The sequence below is a fragment of the Mustelus asterias genome, unplaced genomic scaffold, assembly GCF_964213995.1.
Source record: "Mustelus asterias unplaced genomic scaffold, sMusAst1.hap1.1 HAP1_SCAFFOLD_661, whole genome shotgun sequence".
Lineage (NCBI taxonomy): Eukaryota > Metazoa > Chordata > Chondrichthyes > Carcharhiniformes > Triakidae > Mustelus > Mustelus asterias.
Genome location: NW_027590610.1, coordinates 52,501 through 71,771, shown reverse-complemented (window position 1 = coordinate 71,771; position 19,271 = coordinate 52,501). Strand labels below are relative to the sequence as shown.

General features: G+C 46.1%; 1 protein-coding gene across 1 annotated transcript in view; it reads left to right on the top strand.

Moving 5' to 3' along the window:
* The window catches only part of LOC144487239 (uncharacterized), a gene marked incomplete at its 5' end in the record, with an annotated part of 190,749 nt that overhangs the window by 158,802 nt on the left and 12,676 nt on the right, over positions 1-19,271 (top strand). The window contains 4 exons of the mRNA XM_078205315.1: positions 1,648-1,786; positions 6,672-6,748; positions 6,842-7,006; positions 9,569-9,655. Of these exons, the coding sequence (XP_078061441.1) occupies positions 1,648-1,786; positions 6,672-6,748; positions 6,842-7,006; positions 9,569-9,655 (468 nt within the window). The remainder of the gene's footprint in view (positions 1-1,647; positions 1,787-6,671; positions 6,749-6,841; positions 7,007-9,568; positions 9,656-19,271) is intronic.

The window sequence follows — 19,271 nt, the reverse complement described above, 5'->3', positions numbered from 1 at the left end:
TCAGGTCACTGTCTGTGTGGAGTTTGCACATTCTCCTCGTGTCTGCGTGGGTTTCCTCCGGGTGCTCCGGTTTCCTCCCACAGTCCAAAGATGTGCGGGTTAGGTTGATTGGCCAGGTTAAAAAAAATTGCCCCTTAGAATCCTAAGATGCGTAGGTTAGAGGGATTAGCGGGTAAAATATGTGGGGGTAGGGCCTGGGTGGGATTGTGGTCGGTGCAGACTCGATGGGCCGAATGGCCTCCTTCTGCACTGTAGGGTTTCTATGATTTCTATGATACAGTGCTATGGGCTGTCTCTGGTTGTGGGAGAGACCATCGTGCCCCAATGGTCAACCAGCACCTACCTCAGGTTAGGCAGTCACTGACTAGCAAGGCACAGTCTACCTGTTTCAATGGGCACTTAGAGCTTAGTCTCTGCTCAACAAATGGATGGAATTCCATTGCGCCAGGAAAAAAAAACAATTGAAAAAAAAAATGCCAACTCTTCGATAGGCAATGCAAACGTCAGGATCACAGGACTGATAGACAATTTGTAGCTTGCTAATCATTGCCCATAATGCAAACATGATGGACATGGAAATTGATAGGCTGAACATTGAGGTATCTTCCCTAGGAGAGACCCGGCTCAGCCAGAGTGGATCATGGAAAGGAAAACATGGGCGGAACGGTGGCACAATGGTTAGCACTGCTGCCTCACAGCTCCAGGGACCTGGGTTCGATTCCCGGCTTGGGTGAATGTCTGTTTGAAGCTTGCACATTCTCCCTGTGTCTGCTTGGGTTTCCTCCAGATGCTCCGGTTTCCTCCCACAGTCCAAATATGTCCGGGTTAGGTTGATTGGCCATGCTAAATTGTCCTGCAGTGTCTCTGGATGTGTAGGTTCAAGGGATTGGCGGGGTAAATGTGTGGAGTTGTGAGGATAGATTCTGGGTGGGATTGCAGTGGGTGCAGACTCGATGGGCCGAAAGGCCTCCTTCTGCTCTGCAGGGTTTCTATGATTCCTAGGATTACACCTTCATCTGGCAGGGGAAGGGTTCAGAGAGAATATGTGAGCAAGGTGTAGGCTCCAATACAAGGAACTCAATAATAGATTCTCCCACAAATAGTTCAGAACGTGTTCTTGACATTCACCCTTTAACTCAAACATGAGGTCCTCCTGCCTCAGATGTTATGATCAAGGAGAGAGAAATGAGAATAGGCAGAGACTACTTCAGTTTTGCTGCTTTGTACAATTAACACGTTCTTTCAGAACAAACCATGTCACAAGTAGAGAACATTGTCACCAGCTGGATCTGATCATCACCAGATGTAACTGAGCATCATCTTATTACACACAGTGACGACAGTGTTGACTCTGCTCCAGGTCACTCCCTGGAAACGTTTTCAACCTGGGTGTGAAATTCAGTGGCGATTTCCAGGCTGAAAGAATAAATATTTTAAAATACAAAGTCTGATGTTTCACTGAGCTGGGAATTGCAGTGAAAACTGGTTTCAAAAAGGAGCAAAGTTTCCAGCTGACATTTCAAGGATTTGATATCAGAGAAATGGCTGAAATGGAGGATTTTAAATGTCTCCATGGAGACGAGCCAGTGTGTAACATTTCCGAAATTTTTTGTTAACAATAAACATCTTGCTGTTATTTAGCTGCAGTCTCCAAATCCTTCGACCCGTGTGTAAAACACAGAGTTCTGAACCAGCCATGGAGGAGCACAAACTGTGTGGGGAATCTGTGTTCTGATTCGGTTCAATGTGATCAGAGTCTTGTTCTTGGATGGTACAGATTCAAAAGGTAAGATCCAGGGGAAATCTCTGTTAAACCCGTCAATGAAACAGCAAAGAGACTGGGATCATCATTCAGAGCAAAGGGAATACTGGGAAAGGGAAGATGCGCATTCTACAGAGTGAAGCATGGGGAATATTGGGAGAGAGACACTGAGGTGTGACACAGGAAAGAACAAGGTATTGGAGCTGTTTGCAGGCTCCAAATCGGACAAATCTCCAGCTCCAGATGAATTGTGTCCCAAGCTGCTGTGGAAGGCGAGGAAGTAGATTGCAGGGGCTCAGACGACAGATAATGTGGTTCTGCTGTTTCAGAAGGGTTGTAGACATAAGACATCATAAACGACAGACCAGTGAGTTTCACATCAGTGGTAGGTAATCCATTGGAGGAAATTCTGAAGGACAGCATCTATTTCCACTTGGAGAGGTTAGGTCAGCATGGCTTTATCGGAGGGAGGTCATGCCTAACAAATTTCATTGATTTTTTTTAGGAGGTGACCAGTTTTGTGGAGTCAGAGTCATAGAAGTTTACAGCATGGAAACAGGCCCTTTGGCCCAACTTAACCATGCTGCCCTTTTTATAGAAATCATAGAAATCATAGAAACCCTACAGTGCAGAAGGAGGCCATTCGGCCCATCGAGTCTGCACCGACCACAATCCCACCCAGGCCCTATCCCCACATATTTACTTGCTAATCCCTCTAACCTACGCATCTCAGGACTCTAAGGGGCAATTTTGAACCTGGCCAATCAACCTAACCCGCACATCTTTGGACTGTGGGAGGAAACCGGAGCACCCAGAGGAAACCCACGCAGACACGAGGAGAATGTGCAAACTCCACACAGACAGTGACCCGAGCCGGGAATCGAACCTGGGACCCTGGAGCTGTGAAGCAGCAGTGCTAACCACTGTGCTACCGTGCCGCCCAAATTTTTGTAACCCCTAAGCTAGTCCCACTTTCCCACGTTTGGCCCATATCCCTATAGACCCATCTTATACATGTAACTGTCTAAACGCTTTTTAAAAGACAAAATTGTACCCGCCTCTACTACTACCGCATCTGGCAGCTTGTTCTAGATACTGACCACCCTCTGTGTGAAAGAATTGCCCCTCTGGACACTTCTGTATCTCTACCCTCTCCCTTAAACCTATGCCCTCTAGTTTTAGACTCCCCTACCTTTGGGAAAAAATATTGACGTTCAAGCTGATCTATGCCCCTCATTATTTTATTGACTTCTATAAGATCACCCCTAAGCCTCCAACACTCCAGAGAATTACAGCACAGGAACAAGCCCTTCGGCCCTCCAAACCTGCACCAACCATGCTGAACTAAAACCCCCTACCCTTCTTATCCCTCCATTCCCATCCTATTCATGTATTTGTCAAGACGCCCCTTAAAAGTCACGACCATATCTGCTTCCACTACCTGCCCCGGCAGCGAGTTCCAGGCACGCACCACCCTCTGTGTTAAAAACATGCCTCATACATCTCCTTTAAACTTTGCCCCTCGCACCTTAAACCTATACTCCCCAAGTAAATGACTCTTCCACCCTGGGAAAAAGCTTCTGACTATCTACTCTATCCATGACCCTCATAACCTTGTAGACTTCTATCAGGTCGCCCCTCAACCTCTATCGTTCCAGTGAGTACAAACCAAGTTTCTCCAACCTCTCCTCATAGCTAATATGCTCCATACTAGGCAACATCCTGGTAACTCTTTTCTGTACACTGTACGCTCTCCATATAATTTAATATTATATTTTTCTAACAGAGTGACCAGAACTGTACACAGTATTCCAAGTGTGAAAGCCTTTGAAAAGGTCTCACATAGGAGTCTTATAAAGAAGGCAAATGAACATGGGATACAGAGTAACTTAATGAGGATTAAAAATTGGCTTAGTTGTTGTAGACAGAGGGTGATGACAGAAGGTTACTTTTGTGACTGGAAGCCAGCGTCTAGTCACGTACCACAGAGATCTGTGCTGGGTCTGATATTATTTGTCATTTATATTAATGGCACCAATGACTATGTTGAGGGGCTGGATGAGTAAGTTTTCAGATGACACAAAGATTGGTCGGGTGTTAATTATATATATGAATGTGTTGGGTCCAGGAAGATATAGATGGGATAGTCAAATGGGCAGATCAGGGGCAGATGGAATTTAACCCTGAAAAGTATGAGTTTGGAAGGACTAATTTGACAAGGAAGTATTCAATGAATGGCATGACACTAAGAACTCTCTGAGGAAAAAAGGGACCTTGGCATGTTTGTACATAGATCACCGAAGGAAGAAGCACAATTAGTAGGGTGGTGAAAAAGTCATATGAAACACTTGCCTTTATTATTGGAGGCAGAGATTACAAAAGCAGGGAGGTTATGTTGGAGTTGTATCGGACTTTGGTGAGGCCACAGCTAGAGTCCTGTGTGCAGTTCTCGTCACCACATTATCCATCCACTAGGATGCTGCCTGGGATAGAACTGTTAAGTTATGAAGAGAGGTTGGAGAGGCTTGGGTTGTTCTCACTGGAGCAGAGAAGGCTGAGGGGCGAGCTGATCGAAGTGTACAAGATTCTGAGAGACATGAACAGAGTGAATAGGGAGAAGCTGTTCCCCTTAGTTGAAGGGTCAGTCACACGGGCCCAAGTTCAAGGTGAGAGGCAGGAAACTTAGGATGGATGTGAGGGAAAATGATTTTACCCAGAGGGTGGTGATGGTGTGGAATGTGCTGCCTTGGTGGGTGGTAGAGTCAGGTTGCCTCACATCCTTTCAAAAGTACCTGGATGAGCACTTGGTATGCCATAACATTCAAGGCTACGGGCCAAGAGGTGGTAACCAGAATTAGGTATGAAGGTCAGGGGATTCTCACGTATCAATGCAGACTTGACGGGCTGAAGGGCCTCTTCTGCACTGTTTCATTTTTCGATTCTGTGACTGAGAGGAAAGTGACTTGCTGGGATGGGTGGCAATATGTTTAAACATGTTAAAATTCAGGGTGCAGTACGAGGCCATTCGATCCATTGTATCCATACTGGTTGAAAAAGCAGAGTGCCACCTTCTAGCTCTGTGAGGTTCACACCACTCGGTGTGTGGAAATACTCCTCCTCAGCGCCCCCCACTCAATGTTCCCACAATTATTCTCAATCTTTGCTCCCTGGACATTGACCTCTCTGCAAATGAAAACCGATTCTTCCTAATCCACTCAATCCAGATACCTCCTGATGTTATATGTCAGAATGAAATCTCCCCTCCTGAATAAAATGTTCCAACATCTCATAGAATCCCACAGTGTGGAAGAAGGCCATTTGGCCCATCGAGTCTGCACCAACCACAGTCACACTAGGCCACATCCCCACAACCCCATGCACTTATATTGGCTATTGCCCCTGGAGGAAACTGGAGCACCCGGAGGAAACCCACGCAGACATGGGGAGAATGTGCAAACTCCACACAGACAGTGACCCAAGCCGGGAATCGAACCCGGGTCCCTGGCACTGTGAGGCAGCAGTGCTAACCACTGTGCCACCGTGCCGGCCATCCTCATCAATTGTCTCTACCAGACTCTTTTGGTGATGTGGTGACCAGAACTGTACACTGTACTCTATTTGTGCTCTAACAATTGTTTTATACAATTAGAGAAACACCTCCTTCCTCTTCTAATCGTGTCCTTGATCAATAAAGAAAAATCTCTACAGCATCATCTTGAGCACCTTATTTTCCTGTCGCGCTATCATCAGCAATCAATAGACATATACTCCAAGATCCCTCTGCTCCACCACTCACCTCAATATCCACCATTCATTGTGTGTTCTCCATCCAGTGTTTGTCCTCCCAAAACCCATTCCCTCACACTTCTCCACATTGAGTTCTATTGCTCACACATCTACCCACCTGACCAATCCATCGATATCTTCCTGCTGTTTACAGCTTTCTTCCTCACTATCAAGCGCATGAACGATTTTCATCTCTGCTGCAGACATCTTATTCATGTCCCCAACTTTTAATTCCATTTCATTGACACTACCACAAGAACACAAGGAACTCAGTACAGATCCCTCTGGAATTCCACTGGGAATAACCTTCCAATCTCAATAACCACACTACCCACAACCCTTTGCTTCTGACATTGAGACAATTGGCATCCAACTCTCCTTCCAATTTCCTGACGAGTGAGTCTTGTTTGACCTTGTCAAAGCTCTTGCTAAAACCCTTGTGGACTATATCATATATGTTACACTCATCAACTCTCCATGTTACTTTGCCAATCAATGTAATCAAGTTATTGAGACTTGACTTATTTGAACAAATCCATTCTGACTCAAATTTATTTAAACCTTCCCAAATGATGATTTCTATTATTTCACAGAATTATTTCCCATTATTTTCCCACCACAGACATGAGGCTGAATGCTCTGTAATTACTCCGGCTGTCTCTTAATCAATGTCATTACTTTTCCAGCTCCACATCTATAGGCACAGTTGATGGGTGAAGATGCTTTGTGTCTTTGTTACATCTTCCCTTGCTTTCCTCAGCAGCCTCCGGTATGAATTGTCTCTGCCTGGGGACATATCCACTTTCAAGGATGGTAAACATCTTCATATTTCCTCCCTCACTGAGCTAATCTCATTTAATATTTCACACACCTCTTCCTTAAAATAATGAAATAACAAAAATAAAATGCTGGAAATATACAGCAGGTCAGCCAGCATCTCTGGAAATAAACAGAGTTAATGTTTGGTGTTGTGATAACTCCTCTGCTCTGAAGATGGTTCGTCACAAAGGGTAACGTTATTCTGTTTCTCGCCGCAGAGGCTGCCTGACCAGCTGAGTATTTGCAGCCTCTTTTTATTTGGATTGCATCAGTACAGCGATGAACTGTGTGATTGTCCTTTCAGTCCTGGTAGTTCGACCATTCCTGAGACTGTTGTTCCAGTAAGACGTTGCTCCACACACGCCACAGGCTGGTTAAAAGGTAATTTCAGACTCTGTTACATCAGATTGACATTGACTGTCCAACACAATTCACACTGGAGACACTTTTCAATCTTTCTATTCCTCATTTCAGGATCTCATCCCAGTCTGCGTGAAGGGATAGTAAAGAGGACAGTTTGTTTTCACTGGAGTGGAAACACCTGTCGCTGGCACCAAGAAATAAAGATCAAACGCTGCTACAATTTCTTTGTTTATGAGTTGAAGAAGTCACCTGCCTGTTCCCTCGCTTACTGCACAGGTACATTGGTGTTTGGAAATGATGTAAAGAGAAAACTCTGGGATGTCCCAGCTCAGCAGCTCAACTGACAAAGTTACACGAGAGCCTCTGCTTTGTAAGGGACTGACACTCAAAGTATAATTTTTAGCAAAGGGAAATGATTCAGACACTCTGATAGCCCGTTTGTCGCCCTTCACTCACTCACTAACCTTCCTGCACAAGGAGGGAAATTAAAATAATTAATTCTCAAGGAGTTGTGGAATAGACATTTTGATAATGAAGATGTGATTGGGCATAGTCAACATGGATTAATCAATGGTGAATCACGTTTGACAAACATGTTGGAGGTTTGTGAGGATATTCCTAACATAATTGAGAAAAGTGGATGCAGTGTTCCTGGAGTTTCAGAAGGCTTTTGATCAGGTCAGCAATGGAAAGTTGGTCAACACAAATAAAGCATTGGGATAGGAGGTAATATACTGGCATCGATTAAAGATTGGTTAACAGGCAGAAAGCAGAGTGACAATAAACAGCTCATTCTGGCGTTAGCAGCCTCTGACCAGAGGGAACCACAAGGGTCAGAGCTTGGGCCCCAGCTGTTCACAATTTTGATCAATAATTTGGATGTGGGGACTAAATATGTTCTTCCAAAAGGGCTTAGTGAGTGGACAAGTAGATGTCAGATAGAATATAACGTAGAAAATATAAGGTTATGCTTACAATTTGCGAGGAGGAACAAGTGTGTGGAGTATTTCTGAAATGGTGCGAGATTAGGAATCCCTCGTCAAAGCACTGCTGCTTCACAGCTCCAGGGACCTGGGTTCGATTCCCGGCTTGGGTCAGTGTCTGTGTGGAGTTTGCACATTCTCCTCGTGTCTGCGTGGGTTTCCTCCGGGTGCTCCGGTTTCCTCCCACGGTCCAAAGATGTGCGGGTTAGGTTGATTGGCGATGCTAAAATTGCCCCTTCGTGTCCTGAGATGTGTAGGTTAGAGGGATTAGTGGGTAAAAATATATGGGGGTCGGGCCTGGTTGGGATTGTGGTCGGTGCAGACTCGTTGGGCCGAATGGCCTCTTTCTGTACTGTTGGGTTTCTATGATTCTATGATTCTTTCCAATAAATCACTAAAAGCTAGAATGCAGGAGCAATGAACAATTATGAAGCTAATGGTTTATTAGCTTCTATTGCCAGAGGGATTGAGTTCAGGAGTAGCAAAGTAGCAACGTTAGGGTCCCCAAGGTATGTTATGAACCCAGATTCAACCCCAACAATTCTTCTATTTTGACCTAAGTGTGAGGATAGGATTCTTCACTTTGGGACTCGAACCAGGGGACAGAATTTCAAAATATGGGTACGCCACTTAGGAGCAAGGGGAAGATTTTTTTTTAATTCATAAAATCCGAGGGTTGTGAATCCTCGGAATTCTCCATTGCAGAGGGCTGTGGAATCTCAGTCATCATGGATGCTAAAGGGACATTTGAATAGCAACGTAAATGAAGGAACTGAAGGTATGGTTGCTAAATTTGCTGTCACCACAAAGATAGGTAGGAAAGTAAATTGTGAAGAGGATATAAAAGGAGATTGATATGTGTGGACAGAAATCTGAAAAATGCAGTATAATGTGGGCATATATGAAAATTCAGGCAGTGCAGGGAGACACTGGCTTTCGAGCCAGAAACAATGGAGTGAAGGAGCTCATACCCCTTTTGTACCGCAACAACTTCTGTCAGGCAACTGCAAATAAAACTCCCACTGAAAATAACAGAACAGCAAACAAGGGAGTGGGGGAGGGAGTGTGGGGATTTAGGGGAGGGGACTCGGTCAGGAAGGGGTGGCAGAGGTGGGGGAGGGTTGGTCATGCAAGGGGTGCAGGGTTTGGTTATGGAAGTGGGGGGGTTGTTGGATCGGTCACGGGGGCTGGAGTGTTTGCTCATGGGGGGGTGGGGGTTGTGTGCAGTCAGACTGTTAAGTCAGTTTTTTTTGGTGGGGGGGGGGGGGGGGGGGGGGGCGGGGGGGCGGTGCATGAGGGCACTAGCCAGTTCATGTAGAGGATTGGCCAGGGTATGCGGGGAGTGGGTGTAGCAGTCTGGTCGGACACGGGGTCAGGGTGTTGGTTCACATCGGCAATGGTTATGGGGGGGGGGGATTGGCAGGGGTGGGGTTTGGGTTTCTTACTGACAGCTGATTTGTGCAAGAGTCAGTTAGGGGGTCAGGAGTGTGTGTACTATCCTGTATAAAGGGTCCCGTGTTGGGGGTCCTGTTTGGGGGTGTGGGCTGCCTCGCATGGGCTATCCAGTGTGGAGTGTGGGATGACCCATGTGGGTCCAGTCTGGTTCGAAGTCACATTCGGACGATTGCAGAGACAGTTTTGCCTCTACAATATCATTGGCTGAGCTCTCACAATGGTTTGAATCTGAGTTTGGCGATTGGTGAGAACAATGTCAAGTATTCACCATGGTGACAGCGTCTGTGTGGATGGGCAGAGTTCATGTTTGACTTACAGACTCCTGTTCCTCACTGTATTTTGTGTTCGTGTTGGATGTTGCTCTCACACATTCTCTCACCTTTCTGTTCCTCATTCACAGAAGCTGGTCCAGTTCCAACCCAACCGCCCACACCACAGACCAGCCCGCCTTATGATTCGCCTCATTGGAACGTTACAGCAGCATCAGGTATTAGCATTTTGAAAATCAAACTGAGAGAAGGGTTGCTATGGACAGAGTGGGCGAGGGGAGTGAGATGGATTGTGTGAGGGGAGTGGGATTCTGTTCCAATCATTTTGCTATCAGTGCATGTTTATTTTGTCATTGGTGTTTGTGGTCACCCAGAAAGTGTGACTGGTCAGAATCAATAGAAAAGCTTCAGATGATTGAAATGTAGAGAGATTGGTGAACTGGGAGGTACAGAGGGACCTGGCTGTCCTGCTCCATAAATCACCACATCACGATAATGGTCTCATCAGTGGTTAGGACAGAAGTGAAATGTTGGTCTTGTCAGGGCAATGGAATGTAATGTGAGCACGTTTTACTGCAGCTGTACAGGGTCTTGGTGGGACCACATCATAAAATCTGGGCACAGTTTTGGTCTCCCTATTTGAATAAAGATACAGGCCGGGACTCTCGGGCCCACTGTGCTGCAAACCGGGACACAGCAGCTGGGGGCCTTTAGCGAGCGCCGGTCGCGAGTCTCTCAAGTGTTTTTTTGTCAGCACAATCAGCTCCGTGCCGAAAGTCAGGACTTCTGACGAAGGGTCCGAGCTGGAACTCTGGTGAAGGGTCATCCAGACTCGAATCGTTAGCTCTATTCTCTCTCCACAGATGCCTGTCAGACCTGCTGAGATTTTCCAGCCTTTTCTGTTTTGTTTTGAAAGATTGGATAGGCTGGGTTTGTTGTCTTTTGAAGAGGTGAGCATTGATTGGTTGATCTAGATAGTGTGGATGGGAAGGGACAATTTACCTTTGCAGAGTGTTTAGTAACTGTGGGAAGGGGCGGGGGTACAGATTGAGAGTTATTGGCTAAAAATTTAAAGGGGAAATGAAAAGAAAATATTTTCAGCCAAAGGGTGGTCAGGGTTTGGAAATCACTGACTGAAAGGGAGTAGGAGGCTGTGCGATCATTCAGATCCCTATGTTCCTGTAGGGGAGACTGCAAGGGCGGCCATGAGAGTGAGAATGCATCATGGACCTTCACATTCACACCACAGCTCCAATCACAGGCTGTTCCTCTGCCACATTTGCTGTGATTGGTGGAGCAGCAACTTGCAGATTTTTAAATTGGACATTATTGGGGTTTGAACATTGGCTGCATGTGTGACATGATGGGGAAGAAAGTGGTCTCCGCACTTGGATCAGATTGCACAAGGTTCTAATTCACTCACTGGATAATTGACCAACTATTTCTTTAAAGATTTTGCCACTCTTGCTTTTTCATTTCTCTTTCATATGCTCACCCACACAGACATTCTCCATATCCTGCTGTATCTCTCTCCCTCACTCACACATTCTCTATATCCTGCTGTATCTCTCTCTCTCACTCACACATTCTCTATATCCTGCTGTATCTCTCTCTCTCTCTCACTCACACATTCTCTATATCCTGCTGTATCTCTCTCTCTCACACACATTCTCTATATCCTGCTGTATCTCTCTCTCTCACTCACACATTCTCTATATCCTGCTGTATCTCTCTCTCTCACACACATTCTCTATATCCTGCTGTATCTCTCTCACTCACACATTCTCTATATCCTGCTGTATTTCTCTCTCTCTCTCTCACTCACACATTCTCTATATCCTGCTGTATCTCTCTCTCACTCACACATTCTCTATATCCTGCTGTATCTCTCTCTCACTCACATATTCTCTATATCCTGCTGTATCTCTCTCTCACTCACACATTCTCTATATCCTGCTGTATCTCTCTCTCTCACTCACACATTCTCTATATCCTGCTGTCTCTCTCTCTCACTCACACATTCTCTATATCCTGCTGTCTCTCTCTCTCACTCACACATTCTCTATATCCTGCTGTATCTCTCTCTCTCACTCACACATTCTCTATATCCTGCTGTATCTCTCTCTCTCACACACATTCTCTATATCCTGCTGTATCTCTCTCTCTCACTCACACATTCTCTATATCCTGCTGTATTTCTCTCTCTCTCTCACTCACACATTCTCTATATCCTGCTGTATCTCTCTCTCTCACTCACACATTCTCTATATCCTGCTGTATCTCTCTCTCTCACTCACACATTCTCTATATCCTGTATATATTCTGTATATCAGAACTCCCACTCATCTGATGAAGGAGCAGCGCTCAGAAAGCTTGTGGCTTGTGCTACCAAATAAAACTGTTGGACTTTAGCCTGGTGTTGTGAGACTTCTTACTGTGCTTACCCCAGTCCACTGGAGCAAGCTGAGAGGGGTGATTGAAGGCAGCAGTGTTGGTAAGAGATTAATTGGATTAATTGAATTGTTTATTTATTTAATTAGTCAGCTAGTGTGTGTATTTTTTTGGCCTTTACTTTAACAGCAGTTTTTCAAGTTTAAAGTGAAAACTAGAAGTGGGCAGCAAAGGAGTCTGGGAAGGGTTTCTTTAAGCGCGTGAAGTATAAAAGGTAGGCTGCAGTATACAGCGGGCAGCGTCGGGAGCGGGCAGCGTAGTGTGTGGGAAGCAGAGTGTGAGCTATAAGACTTTGGCTCACAGGGCTTGAGTGTGTGGGAAGCAGAGTGTGAGCTATAAGACTTTGGCTCACAGGGCTTGAGTGTGTGGGAAGCAGAGTGTGAGCTATAAGACTTTGGCTCACAGGGCTTAGGCTGAAAGGGCGAGTAGGGGTGAGTTTGAATTCATTTTTGCACTTTCTACCTGGTACTGGCAAGGTATCTAGAGGGGATGGGTGTGCAGGCAGTGCAATGTTCCTCTTGCACTATGTTTGAGGTGAGGGACGACGACAGTGTCCCTACTGATTACACCTGTGGGAAGTGCACCCATCTGCAGCTCCTCCAAAACCGTGTTAGGGAACTGGAGCTGGAGTTGGATGAACTTAGGATCATCAGGGACGCAGAGATGGCCATAGACACAAGCTTTAGGAATACAGTTACTCCGAGGATTGAAAACAGATGGGTGACGGTGAGAGGGGCTGGGAGGAAGCAGTCCGTGCAGGGATCCCCGGTGGTCATTCCCCTTAGCAACAAGTATTCCGCTTTGGATACGGTTGAGGGGGATGACATACCAGTGGGGAGCCGCAGTGAGAGGATCTCCAGCACTGTGTCCGTCTCTGTGGCTCGGGAGGGAAAGGGGGAGAGCGGGAGGGCGATAGTTATTGGGGACTCGTTAGTTAGAGGGATAGATAGGAGGTTCTGTGGCAGCAAAAGAGACTCACGGATGGTATGTTGCCTACCGGATGCCAAGGTCCGTGATGTCTCAGACCGTGTTTTCCAGATTCTGAAGGGGGAGGGGAAACAGTCACAAGTCGTGGTGCACATTGGTACCAATGACATAGGTAAGAGAAGGGACGGGGATTTAAAGCAGGAATTTCTGGAGCTGGGCTGGAAGCTGAGAGCCAAGACAAAACATGTGGTCATCTCTGGTACATTGCCGGTACCACGTGATAGCGAGTTGAGGAACAGGGAGAGAGTGCAGTTAAATATGTGGTTGCAGGGATGGTGTAGGAGGGAGGGTTTCAGATACGTGGATAATTGGAACACGTTCTGGGGAAGGTGGGACCTGTACAAACAGGACGGGGTGCACCTGAACCAGAGGGGCACCAATATCCTCGGAGGGAAATTTGTTACGGCTCTTCAGGGGGGTTTAAACTAATTTGTCAGGGGAGTGGGAAAGGGAGTTGTAGTCCAGAAGTCAGAGAGGGTGGTGAGGTATTGGGGAAGGTATCAGGGTCAAGGGTGGGTACTGGTAGACAGGAAGGTGGGTTGAAGTGTGTCTACTTCAATGCAAGGAGCATCCGGAACAAGGTAGATGAACTTGGGGCGTGGATTGGTACTTGGGACTACGATGTTGTGGCCATTACGGAGACGTGGGTAGAACAAGGACAGGAATGGTTGTTGGACGTTCCGGGGTATAGATGTTTCACTAAGTGTAGGGAAGCTGGTAAAAGAGGTGGAGGAGTGGCATTGTTAATCAAGGATAGTTTAACGGCTGCGGAAAGGCACTTCGTGGGGGATCTGCACACTGAGGTAATATGGGCTGAAGTTAGAAATAGGAAAGGAGCGGTCACGTTGCTAGGAGTTTACTATAGGCCCCCAAATAGTAATAGAGATGTGGAGGAAGAAATTGCTAAGCAGATTATGGATATGTGTGGGGGTCACAGGGTAGTTGTCATGGGGGACTTTAACTTTCCAAATATTGATTGGAACCTTTGTAGGTCAAATAGTTTGGATGGGGCAGTTTTTGTGCAGTGTGTGCGGGAGGGTTTCCTGACACAATATGTGGATGGGCCGACTAGAGGTGAGGCCACATTGGATTTGGTACTGGGAAATGAACCGGGCCAAGTGTTAGATTTGGTTGTGGGAGAGCAATTTGGAGATAGTGACCACAATTCGGTGTCTTTTGTTATTGCAATGGAGAGGGATAGGGCCGTACGGCAGGGCAAGGTTTACAATTGGGGGAGGGGTAATTATGATGCGATTAGGCAAGAATTAGGGGGCATAAGTTGGGAACAGAAACTGTCAGAGAAAGGAACTAATGAAAAGTGGAACTTTTTCAAGGAACAAATACTGGATGTCCTTGATAGGTATGTTCCTGTCAGGCAGGGAGGAAATGGCCGAGTGAGGGAACCATGGTTCACAAAAGAGGTGGAATGTCTTGTGAAAAGGAAGAGGGAAGCTTATGTAGGGATGAGGAAACAAGGTTCAGATGGCTCGATTGAGGGTTACAAGTTAGCAAGGAATGAGCTGAAAAAGGGGCTTAGGAGAGCTAGGAGGGGACATGAGAAGTCCTTGGCGGGTCGGATCAAGGAAAACCCCAAGGCTTTTTAATCTTATGTGAGGAATAAAAGAATGACCAGGGTGAGGTTAGGGCCGGTCAAGGACAGTAGTGGGAACTTGTGTATGGAGTCAGTAGAGATAGGCGAGGTGATGAATGAATACTTTTCTTCAGTGTTCACCAAGGAGAGGGGCCATGTTTTTGAGGAAGAGAAGGTGTTACAGGCTAATAGGCTGGAGGAAATAGATGTTCGGAGGGAGGATGTCTTGGCAGTTTTGAATAAACTGAAGGTCGATAAGTCCCCTGGGCCTGATGAAATGTATCCTAGGATTCTGTGGGAGGCAAGGGATGAGATTGCAGAGCCTTTGGCGCTGATCTTTGGGTCCTCGCTGTCCACGGGGATGGTGCCAGACGACTGGAGAATGGCGAATGTTGTTCCTCTGTTTAAGAAAGGGAATAGAAATGACCCTGGTAATTATAGACCGGTTAGTCTTACTTCGGTGGTTGGTAAATTGATGGAAAGGGTCCTTAGGGACGGGATTTACGACCATTTAGAAAGATGCGGATTAATCCGAGATAGTCAGCACGGATTCGTGAAGGGCAAGTCGTGCCTCACAAATTTGATAGAATTTTTTGAGGAGGTAACTAAGTGTGTTGATGAAGGTAGGGCAGTTGATGTCATATACATGGATTTTAGTAAGGCGTTTGATAAGGTCCCCCATGGTCGGCTTATGATGAAAGTGAGGAGGTGTGGGATAGAGGGAAAGTTGGCCGATTGGATAGGTAACTGGCTGTCTGACCGAAGACAGAGGGTGGTGGTCGATGGAAAATTTTCGGATTGGAGGCAGGTTGCTAGCGGTGTGCCGCAGGGATCAGTGCTTGGTCCTCTGCTCTTTGTGATTTTTATTAATGACTTAGAGGAGGGGGCTGAAGGGTGGATCAGTAAATTTGCTGATGACACCAAGATTGGTGGAGTAGTGGATGAGGTGGAGGGCTGTTGTAGGCTGCAAAGAGACATAGATAGGATGCAAAGCTGGGCTGAAAAATGGCAAATGGAGTTTAACCCTGATAAATGTGAGGTGATTCATTTTGGTAGGACAAATTTAAATGTGGATTACAGGGTCAAAGGTAGGGTTCTGAAGACTGTGGAGGAACAGAGAGATCTTGGGGTCCATATCCACAGATCTCTAAAGGTTGCCAGTCAAGTGGATAGAGCTGTGAAGAAGGCCTATAGTGTGTTAGCTTTTATTAACAGGGGGTTGGAGTTTAAGAGCCGTGGGGTTATGCTGCAACTGTACAGGACCTTGGTGAGACCACATTTGGAATATTGTGTGCAGTTCTGGTCACCTCACTATAAGAAGGATGTGGAAGCGCTGGAAAGAGTGCAGAGGAGATTTACCAGGATGCTGCCTGGTTTGGAGGGTAGGTCATATGAGGAAAGGTTGAGGGAGCTAGGGCTGTTCTCTCTGGAGCGGAGGAGGCTGAGGGGAGACTTAATAGAGGTGTATAAAATGATGAAGGGGATAGATAGAGTGAACGTTCAAAGACTATTTCCTCGGGTGGATGGAGCTATTACAAGGGGGCATAACTATAGGGTTCGTGGTGGGAGATACAGGACGGATATCAGAGGTAGGTTCTTTACGCAGAGAGTTGCTGGGGTGTGGAATGGACTGCCTGCAGTGATAGTGGAGTCAGACACTTTAGAAACATTTAAGCGGTTATTGGATAGGCACATGGAGCACACCAGGATGATAGGGAGTGGGATAGCTTGATCTTGGTTTCAGATAAAGCTCGGCACAACATCGTGGGCCGAAGGGCCTGTTCTGTGCTGTACTGTTCTATGTTCTATGTTCTATGTTCTATCTCCACATTATCTCTCTCTCATACTCACAGACATTCTCTATATCCTGCTGTATCTCTCACTCATACTCACACAGTCTCTATATTTTGCTGTATCTCTCTCACTCGCCCACATCGGATGACACGTTGGCACAGTGGTTAGCACTGCTGTCTCACAGTGCCAGGGATTCAGGTTTAATTCCGGCCTCGGTTACTGTCTGTGTGGAGTCTGCACATTCTCCCCGTGTCGACATGGGTTTGCTCTATGTGCTCCGATTTCCTCCCACAGTCCAAAGATGTGCGGGTTAGGTGGATTGGCCATACGGTTTCTCTCTCTCTTACACTCTATCTCTATATCTTGCTGTATATCTCTCTCTCTCACACACACACATTCTCTATATCTCGTTATACCTCTCTCTCTCAAACAGACATATTCCCTCGAGCTTGTTGTTGTATCTCTCTCTCTCTCACACACGCACTCTCTATCTTGCTGTATCTCTCTCTCACACTCACATTTCCTATATCTTGCTGTATCTGTCTCTCACATCGGACACATTCCCTCTAGCCTGTTATATCAAATATGCAAACATTCTTTACCTTTCCGTATCTTATAGAGGCCTATAAAATAATGAGGGGCATAGATCAGCTCGATCGTCAACATCTTTTCCCAAACGAAAAAGGACAAAGTTTAAAACGAGAGGGCATAGGTTTAAGGTGAGAGGGGAGAGATACAAAAGTGTCCAGAGGGGCAATTTTTTCACACAGAGGGTGGTGAGTGTCTGGGACGAGCTGCCAGAGGTAGTAGTGGAGGCGGGTACAATTGTGTCTTTTAAAAAGCATTTAGACAGTTACATGGGTAAGATGGGTATAGAGGGATATGGACCAAGCACGGGCAATTGGGACAAGCTTAGTGGTTTTTAAAAAAAGGCAGGAATGAACAAGTTGGGCCGAAGGGCCTGTTTCCATGCTGTAAACCTCTCTATGACTCTATGACTCTCCCTCACACACATACACGTTCTCTATATCTCGCTGTATCTCTTTCGCAGTAAGAGTTTTAACAACACCACATTAAAGTCCAACAGGTTTACTTGGTAGCAAATGCCATTATCTTTCGGAGCGCTGCTCCTTCCTCAGATGGAGTGGATATCTGGTGTCACTAAAACTCTTACTGTGTTCACCCCAGTCCAACAGCAGCATCTCCACATCATGACTACCATCTCTTTCACACACAGACATTTGCTATGTCTTGCTGTATCTTTCTTTCACACTCACACATTCTTTGTATTTTGCCGTTTCTCTCCCTTACACACAGTCATTCTCTATCTTCCTGTATCTCAGTGTCACAGCTGTTTGCACTATTTCCTCACAGCACCAGGGACATGGGTTCGATTCCTGGCTTGGGTCACTGTCTGCACGTTCTCCCTGTGTCTGCATGGGTTTCCTCCGGGTGCACCGGGTTCCTCCCACAGTCTGAAAGATGTGCAGGTTAGATGCATTGGCTGTGCTAAATTCTCTCTGTGTATCTGAACAGGTGCCAGAGATTGAGATTTTCACAGTAATTTCATTGCCGTAAATTAATGTAAGCCTACTTGTAACAATAATAATTAAACTTAAAATAACCTTAAACTCTCACATTCTCAATATCTTGCAAACACTAGCCTTAAATTTGATTGAATGTTTTGAGTATCATAGATTCATAGAAATCCTACAGTACAGAAAGAGGCCCCTCGGCCCATCGAGTCTGCACCGACCACAATCCCACCCAGGCCCTACCCCCATATCTCTACATATTTTACCCACTAATCCCTCTAACCTGTGCATCTCAGGACACGAAGGGGCAATTTCAGCATGGCCAATCAAACCTAACCCGCACATCTTTGGACTGTGGGAGGAAACCGGTGCACCCGGAGGAAACCCACGCAGACACGAGGAGAATGTGCAAACTCCACACAGACAGTGACCCGAGCCGGGAATCGAACCCAGGTCCCTGGTGCTGTGAAGCAGCAGTGCTAACCACTGTGCTACCATGTGTCGTTGACTGACGTGTTAGTTGACTAGGTGTGTAGACGAGGGGTCAATGTAGTTTATATGGATTTCAGCAAAGCCTTTGACAAAGTCCCACATGGGACACTTGTAAAGAAGGTAAATTCATATGAGATAGAGGGTTATTTGATCAAGTGGATTCAAAATACACTCAGTTGCAGGAGACAGAGGGTGATAACAGAATGCTGCTTTTGTGACTAGAATCCAGTGTGCAGCAACGTACCACAGGGATCTGTGTTGGGTCCCCTATTATTCATTATTTATATAAATGACATTGACTATGTGGGGAGTAGGGTTAGTAAGTTTGCGGATGACACAAAGATTGGACAGGTGCTTAACAGTGAGGCAGAGCGTCTTGGGCTACAGGAAGACATAGACAAAATGGGCAGATAAGTGGCAGATGGGATTTAACCCTGAAAAATGTGAGGTGATACACTTTGGAAGGAGTAATTTGACAAGAAAGTATTCAATGAATGGTAGGACACTCGGAAGTTCTGTGGAACAAAGGGACCTTGGTGTATTTGTCCACAGATCTCTGAAAGCGGAAGGGCAGGTTAGTAGGGTGGTGAAAAAGTCATATGGGATACCTGCCTTTATCAATCGAGGCATAGATTACAAAAGCAGAGAACTTATGTTGCAACTTTGGTGAGTACACAGCTAGAGCACTGTGTGCAGTTCTGCTCACCACATTATCGGAAGGATGTGATTGCATTGGAGGTGGTGCAGAGAAGATTCACCAGGATGCTGCCTGATGTGGAACATTTAAGTTATGAAGAGTGGTTGTGTCGGCTTGGGTTATTTTCGTTGGAGCAGACAAGGCTGAGGGGAGACCTGATCGAGGTATACAAGCTTATGAGAGACATGGACAGAGTGGATAAGGAGCAGTTGTTCCCCTTAGTTGAAGGGTCAGCCACAAGGGGACATAGGTTGAAAGTGAGGGGCAGGGGGTTTAGGGGGAATGTG